This window comes from Amblyomma americanum, chromosome 7, assembly GCF_052857255.1.
Source record: "Amblyomma americanum isolate KBUSLIRL-KWMA chromosome 7, ASM5285725v1, whole genome shotgun sequence".
NCBI lineage: Eukaryota > Metazoa > Arthropoda > Arachnida > Ixodida > Ixodidae > Amblyomma > Amblyomma americanum.
The window spans coordinates 137690573-137702778 of record NC_135503.1 but is presented as its reverse complement, the minus strand read 5'-3'; the positions used below and the strand labels follow the sequence as shown (position 1 = coordinate 137702778).

At 48.4% G+C, this 12206-nt stretch overlaps 1 protein-coding gene across 4 annotated transcripts in view; it reads left to right on the top strand.

Moving 5' to 3' along the window:
• Nucleotides 1–10729, top strand: part of LOC144096606 (complement factor B-like) — a 227044-nt gene extending 216315 nt beyond the window's left edge. For all 4 annotated transcript variants that reach the window (XM_077629415.1, XM_077629413.1, XM_077629416.1 and 1 more), the window contains one exon: nucleotides 10502–10729. In XM_077629415.1, the coding sequence (XP_077485541.1) occupies nucleotides 10502–10645 (144 nt within the window). In that variant the 3' untranslated portion in view covers nucleotides 10646–10729. The remainder of the gene's footprint in view (nucleotides 1–10501) is intronic.
• The last annotated feature ends 1477 nt before the right edge of the window (nucleotides 10730–12206 follow it).

The window sequence follows — 12206 nt, the reverse complement described above, 5'->3', positions numbered from 1 at the left end:
TACTTCGATACTTGGTTACGGTATGGTTGGTTGGTATGGTTGGTATTTTTAAATTGTCATTGTTTGGTAGCACATGTGTGGCAGTTTACAAAGAGTTAGCACTAGAAAGGAACACGTTGAGTCGATGTTGCCATGGCAAGCAGTCACGATCTGCATCACCTGCAGAAATACGGGACGTAAGCTTCTGACACGCATGGTGGCGCCAGATCCCGAAATGGCTCGCTGGAGGGGGGGGGGGGGGGGGCTGCACTTCGACCCTTCCGTCCGAGTGTGATCACGGTTGCCAGCAGGCAAGGAAATCGACCGACGGCAGGGCTGTCCTATTCATTGGTGGCTTAAAAAGCCCGAGTAGTGCAGATGAGGGCTGGGCAGGTGTAGTCCTTGTGAATGGTGTCGTCAGGTAAGGAACCCGTTGAGTCGATGTTACCATGGTAAGCAGCCACAATCTGCATCACCTGCAGAAATACGGCACGTCAGCTTCTGGCACGCATGGTGGCGCCAGATCCCGAAATGGCTCGCTGGAGGGGGGGGGGGGGGGGGGGGCTGCACATCGACCCTTCCGTCCGAGTGTGATCACGGTTGCCAGCAGGCAAGGAAATCGACCGACGGCAGGGCTGTCCTATTCATTGGTGGCTTAAAAAGCCCGAGTAGTGCAGATGAGGGCTGGGCAGGTGTAGTCCTTGTGAATGGTGTCGTCAGGTAAGGAACCCGTTGAGTCGATGTTACCATGGTAAGCAGCCACAATCTGCATCACCTGCAGAAATACGGCAAGTCAGCTTCTGACACGCATGGTGGCGCCAGATCCCGAAATGGCTCGCTGGAGGGGGGGGGGGGGGGCTGCACATCGACCCTTCCGTCCGAGTGTGATCACGGTTGCCAGCAGGCAAGGAAATCGACCGACGGCAGGGCTGTCCTATTCATTGGTGGCTTAAAAAGCCCGAGTAGTGCAGATGAGGGCTGGGCAGGTGTAGTCCTTGTGAATGGTGTCGTCAGGTAAGGAACCCGTTGAGTCGATGTTACCATGGTAAGCAGCCACAATCTGCATCACCTGCAGAAATACGGCATGTCAGCTTCTGGCACGCATGGTGGCGCCAGATCCCCTTGTTAGTGCGTGTATGACATCGTTTACTACTCTGCCTAACCATACCATTTAACCGTTTTTGCGTCTTAATTTGGCCCATCATTGTTGTATATTTTCGATCGTCGCACCGCTTTCTGAAGCTCTCTGTGCAGTATAGGTTCCGAAGCATCGTCAGGCGTTTATATACGCCTTTTGTTTCTGCTCTAGCTCCAGAGCGGATGTAAAAATTTAATGTGCTAATGCATTTACGCCTTACCTGTTTTTGTCTAAAATGAATGAACGAATGAATGAATCTGCAAAGTCCACTAAGCGGAGTTCTCATTGGAGCTTTCTACCAACTGACTCTTGGCTCATTGCACGAGTGGGCTTGCCTACCAAAAGTGCACGGCACCGCTGGCTTGTTACGCCGAAAGAGTTGTCAGAAGGCGCTCCCCATCTGCTCATTTTGTGTTGCCGCTCAGGCTTGACAATTGAAATCTTATGGAAAACACTGGAAAAGGGTTCGGCTATCGACGGGCAGCTGTCTGTTCCAAGATCATCTTTGTCTGCCTTTGTCTCCCAAAACCACCTGTCTATACTACGAGACACGCCATAAAGAAGAGCTTATTGGTTTAGAGCACATTAGGTCTACAAGCAAGTATTAGCCAATAAACAGACTTATATTTTCGTCACCATAGAAACGCGCCCATTGAATCCTTAGTTTAATCCACGAAATAATGCTAATTATTAATAATAAATCTCAATGGTACGGCTTTGATCATGTTTTAATATTTAGACATCGTGGGCAGTTAAAAAGTAATCTTAAAAACGTAGATGTAACGCAAATTTTATTGCGCGTTATGCAATCTTTTTCATTTCACTCTAGGAAGTTGGGGTCTCTTCAGAGACAAGACCACTGTTCAAAAACCCAAGCGGGCGACTCGGCGTTATGTTCTGTTTTTGGATTTGTCAAGCCAACTTTTTTCAGTGTTACTTAAAATAAGAACGCCTTTGCCAGCCACTTCTTTACTCGCGCAGCATGAGACTAGGGAGGTTGAGCACCACCGTACGGTAAACACGGCCGCTACGGCAACTGCTACCGCACGGCAAATGTGGCTAAGCAAGCCAGGCAATGGTAACAACGTAAGCGCGTTCCCGTATTTACTGAATGGCTGTGCGGTTACGCTAAATCTCTCTACTATTTCCACTCAGTTAACAATTTACCACTTCAGCTGCTGCGGGAATGGGCTCGGGCCCGGGCTGGGCCGGGCTTGACATCCAGCCTGGCGGGACGGGCCCGCACTCAGTAAAGTGGTAATGTAGCGGGCCCGAGCCGGGTCCGGGATTGATGCCATGGGCATGCGCTGGGCTCGGACTTTCAGTGTCGGGTTCGGCTTGGGCACGGGCCTTAGAATGTGGCCCATGCAGTGCTATAGCTAGAACCTTATACAGTGAGGCAAGTCTAGCAGTGCTATTCGAGGAACTAGCGGTTACCAAATGGGTTGCCATTATCCATAGTGAGGTTAGGAGTACAGATGAGGCGTATATAGTGCTAAGAGGTAAGCACGCACTACACAACCGTGGATTAGCAGACAGAGGAAAACTAGGAGTGGGATTCCTGATCAATCGCGATATATCTGGCAACATAGAGGAATTCTGTAGTATCAGCGAGAAGGTGGCAGTTTTCGTAATTATGATTGAGAAGGGTACAAATTAAAAGTGGCACAAGCTTACGCGCCTACATCCAGCCATGATGACCAGCTCGTCGAAAGCTTCTATGATGACGTAAAATCGGCAATGAGCGACGTAAACACACAGTAAACTGTACTGATGGGTGACTTCAATGTGAAGGTAGGAAAGAAGCAGGCTGGAGACCAGGAAGTAGGCGACAATAGCATCTACTCTAGGAATCACAGTGGGGAGTCAGCAAAATTCGCGGACAGAATTAATTTATGGATCACGAATAACTTCTTACGCAAACGTGAAAGCACTGCTTGTCACTTCTGCCTGTTGCCATTGAAGAATGCAGAATACAGAATTCTGGTAATGAATGCAGCAATCGGTACCCGAATGCATTGTAATCGAATGCGATCTATATAAGTTCTACCAATTGCTGCTGTTATACTTAAAAACCTGGTGCTGATTGTTCTTGCCTTTGCGTTTTATCCTTATTGCCATTTTATAAATCTTTGGCCACTCTATATGATGGGTTTATGTACATTTTCCTTTTCTATCCTCAGTACGTGCATATGACACTGATCGTGACCTGTTGTATTCTTGCGGTCTAACGCTTCCCCTTCCTCTTATGTAATGCCCCCCAACCAGGGGTCTTTAAGGGTCAGTAAATGATGATGATGATGATGATGCGGAGATTAAAAGCGAAATAGACGTCCTACTATGCGCTCACCCTGGCATCGTGCTGGATGTGGATGTCCTCGGAACAGTGCATTGTAGCTACTACATCAAGGTAAACTCTCGAAATTAAGCTAGACTTCAAGAGGGAAAGGAAGAAACAAATGAAGCGGAAGCCGACTAGCGAGTCAGCCTGGCTCTAATCCCACACCTAAAGCATACCCTGTACGCTGATGATATTACCACATGGACCACTCATGGCTCTGATGGGGAAATTGAGGAAACTCTTCAGTTAGCAGCAGACACCATCTCCTCTCACGCGTCATCCATCGGGCTCGAATTTTCCCCATCTAAGTCCGCGCTCTTCCTAATTAGGCCAAAATCTAGCGCTAACTCGCCCATCCAAATAAATTTAAAAGGATCCCCTATCCCCATCACACCCGCCCTCCGCATCCTTGGCCTCCACTTGCAGGATTCTGGACGAAATGAACATACCCTTAAAAGGCTCAAGGCCTCCACGCAATCCGTGTTGCACCTTCTACGCCGAGTGTCCTCCCTTAACAAGGGTTTAGACGAAGCGGACAACATGAAAGTAGTGCACGCATTTACGCTTAGCCGCATTCTACACGCAACCCCATATCTCAAATTGAACCGCACGGAAACCGAACGCGTGAACGCAATGATCCGCCTTGCGACTAAGGCAGCCCTAAACCTACCTCGTAGCACTAGCACAGCCAAACTTCTTGCACTAGGCATGCATAACACCATTCAGGAACTAGTTGACGCACACCTTCAGACACAGTACCTTAGACTTGCCACGAGCGCCACTGGCCGCCATATACTCTCCTCCCTTCGCATCAACATACCCGCTAACCAGTCAACCCTTATACCCAACCCTCGACACATCCATACACCTCTCGTTGTGAAACCCCTTTCTCGAAACGTCCATCCCCAATATCACATCCCTCGCCGCGTAGCTCGCGCTAATGCCCTCCATAAGTACTATGGGCGAGCCCACGATGCCGTTTGGGTAGATGCCGCATGTACAGCGCATGAAGCGGTAGCAGTTGCCTACAATCCAACCCTACCTCACCCCCTAACACACCGTCTTCCCTCGGGCTCTACGCCTGAGGAGGCAGAGGAGACCGCCATCGCCCTAGCCCTTGCACATTCGGACGCCCAATACATCTTCAGCGACTCCAAAACGGCTCAGTCCAACTTTACCAGGGGCAGGATTCACGCCCCTGCCTGGCAATTGTTGAACACCCCTACCCGAAATTTACCGCGCAAGGTAGAGCTTCAATGGGTGCCGGCTCACTCTGGGAACCCTGGAAACGAGGCTGCCGGTAAATTGGCCCGAGGTCTGATTTGCCGGGCTCAGGACAGTCTCGATCCAGGATTCTCGAGGGAGCGGGCGCACACCTTTGCGGAGCTCACGCAAATACCCCGTTTGGACCGTCGGACTTACCCTCCTCCCCACCCCTCTCTTACACACTCCCAACAGATCCTCTTCAGACGCCTCCAGACCCGCTCTCTGTCATCCCCTCAGCTTTTATCCCACTATTGCGGCACATTCCCTGCATGCTCCCTATGTGGTGACCCCCGCGCCACACTCTCCCATATCCTTTTCGGCTGCCCTGCTGACCCTCCCCCGCGGGGACAGCACGCCATCTCGAGCTGGGAGGACTGGGAGGTCCTGCTTATGTCTGCAGACCCGACATCGCAGCTTGCTGCGGTGCCTCGGGCTGCCGACGTCATGTCCCGGCATGACCTACTTGATGCAGTGCGGGACCGCGCAGTGGCCCAGGGACCCAGCTGGGTCTAAAACTCACTTGCTGAATAAAGTTTTTCTGTCTGCCTGTCAGCGGACGACGCAGGACGACGACCTTAATATTCAAGCTGTGAACGGTAATCTCACAGCTATTTTTGTGGAGTGCAGAGCAGAGGTAGACGGTAGGATGGTTCGACATGACATAGGCGAGGTCTCTCAGGAGACGAGTGACCTCATTAAGAAACGCCAAAGAATGAAAGCCTCTAACCAGACAGAGACAGACTAGAACCGACAGAGATATAAAAGATAATCAATAAGCTCAAGGTAAATGACGTAAAGAAGTTTATTATGGATAGAATCTATCATGCTCTAAACAACGGAGGTTTACTAAAAGATCTAGAGGACGTCGTTCTGCCGCCGTAATGTTGACGACGATGAGGACGTGGCACCTAGTGCTAGGGTGACCTGATTTTTGTGTGCTCCCTGGCTTCGGTCTGTCGCGCCTGCTGCTGTGCCAACTCGCGTAATATTTGGTGGAGGTGCTACGTGCTGCACCCGAACCACGCTCTGAACCTTCGCCGCGGGCGCGAGCTTGGATCCATCCCTATGCCATCAGTCGCACCTCCGGCCGCAGCTACAACACCAGCGCGCTCCAATGTCGTGGCGCAGCCTCGCGACAGTGACGCCGATGACGCAGATGTCGAAGTCTGGCTCGCCATGTACAAGCGCGTAAGTACGCACAACCACTGGAACGCGACCCTCATGCTTGCTAAAGTGATCTTCTACTTGGCGGGCACGTCACGCGCCTGGTTCGAGACGCATGAGGAACGTCTTTCCTCTTCGGACACCTGTAAACAGAAACTCCGAGACTTTTAGCAAGCCCATTATACGCAAGCTCGGCGCTAAAAGGGCCTTGCTGCTCGAGCTCAGTCGTCCACCTAGTCATGCCTAAGCTACATACAGGGCGCCCGAAATCTGTCCCGTAATATTTACAGCGCCATGTAAGAGACCGACAAGGTGGGCTGCTTCCTAAAGGGGATCGCTGATGACGCATTTCATCTTCTCTGCGAAGACTGCTCATCTGACGACTCCGTCCTCCAGGTCTGTCGGCAGTTTGAGCAAGCTAAATATTGCCCCATTGCTCCCAGTTTCGACCACCTTCCGAACACGGCGGCGACATCCTCGTGCGAGGACATGCCAATGCTGCAGCAGTTTTCCCATCCTGTCAATCTGACCCAGACTGTACGCAGAGAGCTGAAGGCTATGACTCCCACCGCCTTCGCCTCTCAGCCGGCCGACGCTAGGAATGCTCGATCCACGCCGTCATTCGCCAGGAACCCGCGAACAGGCGCCTCATATCTCGCCTGCCCTCTGCGCCGCCCTGTTCGCCACCACCGCTCCGCTGGTTGCTGCTGCTTCACTGACTCGGACCACCTTGCCGCGCTACCGCTACGTAAACTTGTGAATTCGGACACCTCAGACAACCAGCCAATGTGCTAATTTATTCGCGTGTCGGCCGCATTTCTTGCCACAGCCGCTGCCGTTGTTTTCCGCCACCTCATCCTAGCTCTAGTTATGATCGTCGTGCCATCACGGACAGCGGGCTGAGTTCCCGTGTTGAGCTCTTCCCGTGCGGAGTTCTCATACGCCCTCCACACTTCGAGCTCGCGCAGGTTCTGCAACTCGCCTTCACCTCAGGCCCGCCGCTCCCGTTCGTCGCAACTTTAACGGTCGTCCACTGCTCTCATTCCTGGCTCGCACTCGGAAGACTAACCAATGCAACGCCCGGAGGTGACGCTGCATTGACAACCCTGCCCGAAAATCCTCTCATCATCATTGCTCCTTGCCACAACCTTCTCGATCTCTGCGTGGATGCTGCATCGGTTACCGCTCTAAGCGCCACCGGCGCCCAAGTTTCTGTCCTGAGCTTCTCTTTTCGCCATCGCCTTAAGAAGGTTGTGACGCACGCCCGCCATTTCCTCAGCCGTTCGTGTCGCTGACGGAAGTGCTGCTGCAGTCGTTGGAAAGTGCACTGAGCGTGTTTACATTGCCAGTCGTACTACACCTGTCCTGTTCACTGTCCTCGACCGCTGGCCCCATGATGTGATCCTCAAAATCGACATTTCAACGACCACGTGGCACTAATTGATTACTCCACTATGCTTCATCGTTTGTGCCTGCCGCTCGCCTCGGAGAGCGCCGATACGAAGCCGCGCCGCTTACGTGCCGCTGAATTTACTCGCCTGCCGCGCGACGCTGCAGTCTATGTTGCAATGTCCGCGTTTTCTCTGTTCTTGATGGTGCCTACGTCGTTTACACATACAAGGACATTGTCCTTCAGCGTAACGTCAGCTTTCACCATCCTCCTGACCTCAACGGAACTTCACCCTTTCAACGGAACTTCAGCCTTTCGACCATTTACCCTGCGGCATCAAACTCGCTGAACTGTTTCCTTTGACCAAATGCACCGTTTCTGCTCTCACAGCTGAGCCTCTGTTTAGTCTCCAATGAAAATTCCTGCTCAGCCATTTCATGTCCTGCTTCTACTTCTGCAATGAATGCGGCGGATTTGCACCTTAGCATACAAGCGCCCTATTCGCGCTTTCGTGTTTTTAGTTTCTTACTGTGACGGCTTTGATTTCGGGAATCATGCTCTCGGCCAATCTACTGCCGTGACCCATCGCATCCATATGGCTGATGACAGCCCTGTACACAGGTGGACAAGATGCTGGCGAACAACATTATGAGGCCAAAAGAGCTACAACTGGGGCTAGTTGGGAATCCATCCTTGAAGGTATTGGTGAGCACAATCAAAATACTGAAAGGGACGAACACACAGGACAAAGCGCAGGACACAGGACAGGATAACAATTGTTTATTATCTGAAGAAACATGACTATATGCACATATTAACGTCAAATCATACACAGAAGAGGGAAAAGCGCGCGGCGCTGACGATAGCGATATGAAGGGAAAAATATATATAAAAAATAAAAACAATCAACACGTGCCTTTACAACAGCCGAAGATTACTATTCTTGAGGTAGTTTAATTTAGTTCTCCCTAACATCAGCGAAGGGGAGCTGACGCATTGCTTATTTGGAGCAACATGCATAGCGAAAGCTTCGATAATTTCGCGTTCCCGCCTGTTTCTGGCCCGACCTATTACCTTGGTGTTTTACCTTCGTGATGTGTGTCGACTATCGCGATTTTAATCAGATAACAAAAAACGACGCTTATCGTCATCCGACAACTGGTGAAGACCTCGAATGCCTTTATGGTGCCAGCTATTTTTCGTCTATCGATCTGCGTAAATAAGAGTCGCCGAAAAGTTCTCAACAAATGTATGCAGTGGCCAATATAATCAGGATGTAAATGAGATAGGCTGTACCACAGAGCAATAGGACATTCAGCCAGTAACGAAATAGGAAGTAAAGACAGCGTTGGTAGCAAAACAAATGGGAAAAGCAGCTAGTGAGCATCAGGTAACACAGCTCTGTTGATGGACGGCGGGGAGACTCTGCTAGAAAAATTTCCCACTCTATATACACGCAATGACGTGCAACCTCGAGTGATTCAGATGCTTAGAAGAAAGCTAACATAATCTTCATCCATAAGAAAAGATATGTTAACGACTTAAAAAACTCTAGACAGATCAGCTTACTGTCCTTTTTCATTAGGGTATTTACTCAGGTAGTCGCCAATAGGGTCCGGACAACCTTAGACTTCAATCAACCAAATGATCAGAAAGGCTTTCATAAAGGATAACAAGAGATAGAACAAATTCACACTATCAATCAGGGGATTGAGAACTGTGCAGAATATAACAATCCCTTTATATATAGCCCTGATAAATTACGAGCCAGCATTTGACTTAGTCTAAACCTCAACAGTGAGGCAGGCAACGCGTAATCAGGTTGCAGAATAGCCGTATTTTTACATACTGCAAAATATCTCTACCGCGGCACAGCTATAACAGTCCTCCATAAAGTCAGCAATAAAATTCCAATAAGGAAGGGTGTCCGGCAGGGAGAGACGGTCGTGCCAAAGCTAACGACCGTCTGTTTACACTAGGCATTCAGAGCCCTCGATTGGTAACAGTCTGCGATTATCTGGTCACGTGGCCTTGCTAAGTCACCCAGCAAATAAAAACATCAATAAATTTCACAGGCACAGGAAAACGGTGGGTCTGAAAATTAATATGTAGAAAATCAAACTAATTCTGTACACTCACGGAAGGCAACAGCAGTTTTCGGTTGGTAGCGAGGTGGTAGAAGTGGCAAAGAAAAACGCTTCCTTAGTGCAGGTAGTGACTGCAGATCCGAATCACGAGAACGAATAACTAAAAAAAAATAACAATGCGTCATAGCGCGTTTGGCAGGTTCAATCAGAACGTGAGTGGCAGTGTATTGTTATCCTTCAAGAGAAAAGTATATAACAGCTGCATCTTACCGATACCCCACCTATGGGCAGATCCATAGAGGATAACGAAAAGAGTTCAAATTAAATTGAGAATCATGCAGCGAGGTAGGGAAAGGAAAATGATAAGTGTAACTTTAAGAGAGAGGAAGAGGGTAGAGTGGGTCAGGGAATGAGCGCTGGTTATGACATCTAAGTCAAAATCTAGAGAAAGAAATGGGCGTGAGCAAGGTATGTAATTCGAAGGCACGATAACCGATGGTCTTGTAGAATAACGCAATGGATTCCATGAGAAGGCAAGCGTAGCAGTGGACGGCAGAAAGTAAGGTGGCCGGTTGAGATTAACAAGTTAAAGGGTATAGAATGGTCGCAGCTGGCACAGGACAGGGTCAGTTAGAGAGATATGGGATATGCCTTGCAGTGTGTGTAGTCAGGCTGGTGATGATGTTGATTATGTTGGAGTTTGTCCATTGCAGGCGAATGTTGCTTATGCTGCCTGATGTGCTAATGGACCGCGAAGAATTCTCGTATTCGCTCTTCAACTGCTCAAGCGTTCGCACGCTGCTGCAGAGTATTGTTTTATTATGTACAGTGCTCATGGAGTGTACAGGGTATCCTTTCTAGCCTTAGGCTCCAGAGTGTCGTTGTAAATGGAAAAATACTGGGCAGTGGCTGCTCGAACGAGAACTGATGGTACTTATTTCAGGATGGGAGCCTACGGTTCGAAGCAAAAAGCAGAATGATCTGGTTGCTAAATACTGTACTCGAGACGTACGCTGGAATGCTAACCAATTATTGTGTATCTTCTAATCGAAGCGTTCTCTTCTGCATGATTGTGCTAGAAAATAATAATTCACTCATATATCAATTTTTGTCCCAAATACCATTCTGTATCGCAGGTTGGAATTGTTAGCTGGGGAAGAAAGAGCTGCAGAGAAGACAAGCACTCTTTCTACACCGACGTCTCTCAGTACATGGACTGGATCAACCGTCACCTAGAGAACGGCTCTGCCGCCGTGGAAAATGGCACGATCAAGACGTAGGCGACCCCTGTGGTACCAGCACAAAGCAATAGAGCTTCCTTTTTGATGCGAAAGTAAACCTCTTGCTTCAAAAGTATGCAGCAATGCTGGCCTGCGTCGTGCTTTCCCCTCTCCTCGTGGGCTATGGGAGCAATGAAACTTTTCTCAATTACAGCCTCTGCCAGTGTTCAGAGTGTTGCGAACAAAGGCGCAGGTTATGATATTTTCACAAGCGTTACTGCCTGATAAACGGTAGGACTATGCGATCAGGATAAGGACATGAGATATAGCATCGAAATCTACACCATGGACGGAAACTTCTATTTATTCACAAGCGAAAGCACATGCTGTACAACCGAGGAACCAAAGCACTCAACTACCTTGAACACACATTGTACGAATTCATTTTCTTGGATGAACAAAAACACAAACGCAAACAATTTCATTTTATTGGGGAAGGCCAGGATAAACAATACAACAATTTTAAAGCATGTTGACAGGAGCTTCACCTCAAAGCAAAAATTAAGAAGGATGGAAAGAAAAAATCAAGCTGACTAAAGGCGAATGCGAATATAAAACAACGTGTGCCAATGTAGATGGCCGAACGAAAAAAATCAGTCAATTAAAATAAAAACAATGCTGAGAGGATGAAAGCGTGCTGTGACGTTTATGAAGCAGAAAAAAAGTATGACAGGATGGAAACAACAGAAAACAAGTGTATATAAGAACTCAAAAATCAGGTAAAATAATATATTTGCGGGCCTGAAAAACATTCACGGCAAGGCATAGCACATGAAAGTTATTGCAAAACTGCGACGCTCTGCCGTGAACGTGTTTGAGGTCCGCTAAGGCCAAGCATGGGACATGAACGTCATTAGAAAACTGTCTACGCTTGACCTTTGCTCCTCTCTGCAGTATTTGCATTCTGATTTGTAAAATTCTGGATACGTCCTGGTGAAATGTTTTGGCTTCTACATTGAATATATCTTTAAGCGCCTGGGTCTAATGTAGATTTCTTCATTTACTTCCTGCATGGGGTGGATCTAAATTTCTTCAAAGCATGTGAGGTGAAGAATATAATTGTAGTTGAGTAGATGATTTGTAGAGCTGTGGTCAACCACGTGGTGTGCTTGGCAGAGTAAAGCTCGAACAGCAGCGTTCGCACATTCATTCCCCATAATTAATTGATAGGATGGGTCACATACAATAGTAACTCTGTGCAGAATATTGTTAATTATGAATCACTGAGCGTTTTTTTTTTAACATGTCACAAGTGTTCACTTGAACCGTTTTACACTGCCACTTTCCCATTTCCCATACACATATTGTATTATGTCATTTTACACAATGTGTTTTCCACAGGTGAGTATTTATTTCGCCATGTTTGCATTCCAGTTGTGTGAACTCGCTTTGGATGGATTTTTTTTGGCATCTCTAGAACATTGTAACACATCAACCTGGAAATAGGCTAGCAGAATGTTCAAAATAAATAACAATATTTTAATAGGCGTAAACACACAAATATGAAGCACTGCATGTCTTGAGGAATACAGTGTGTCTATTCGCGCTGGCACTCACCAAT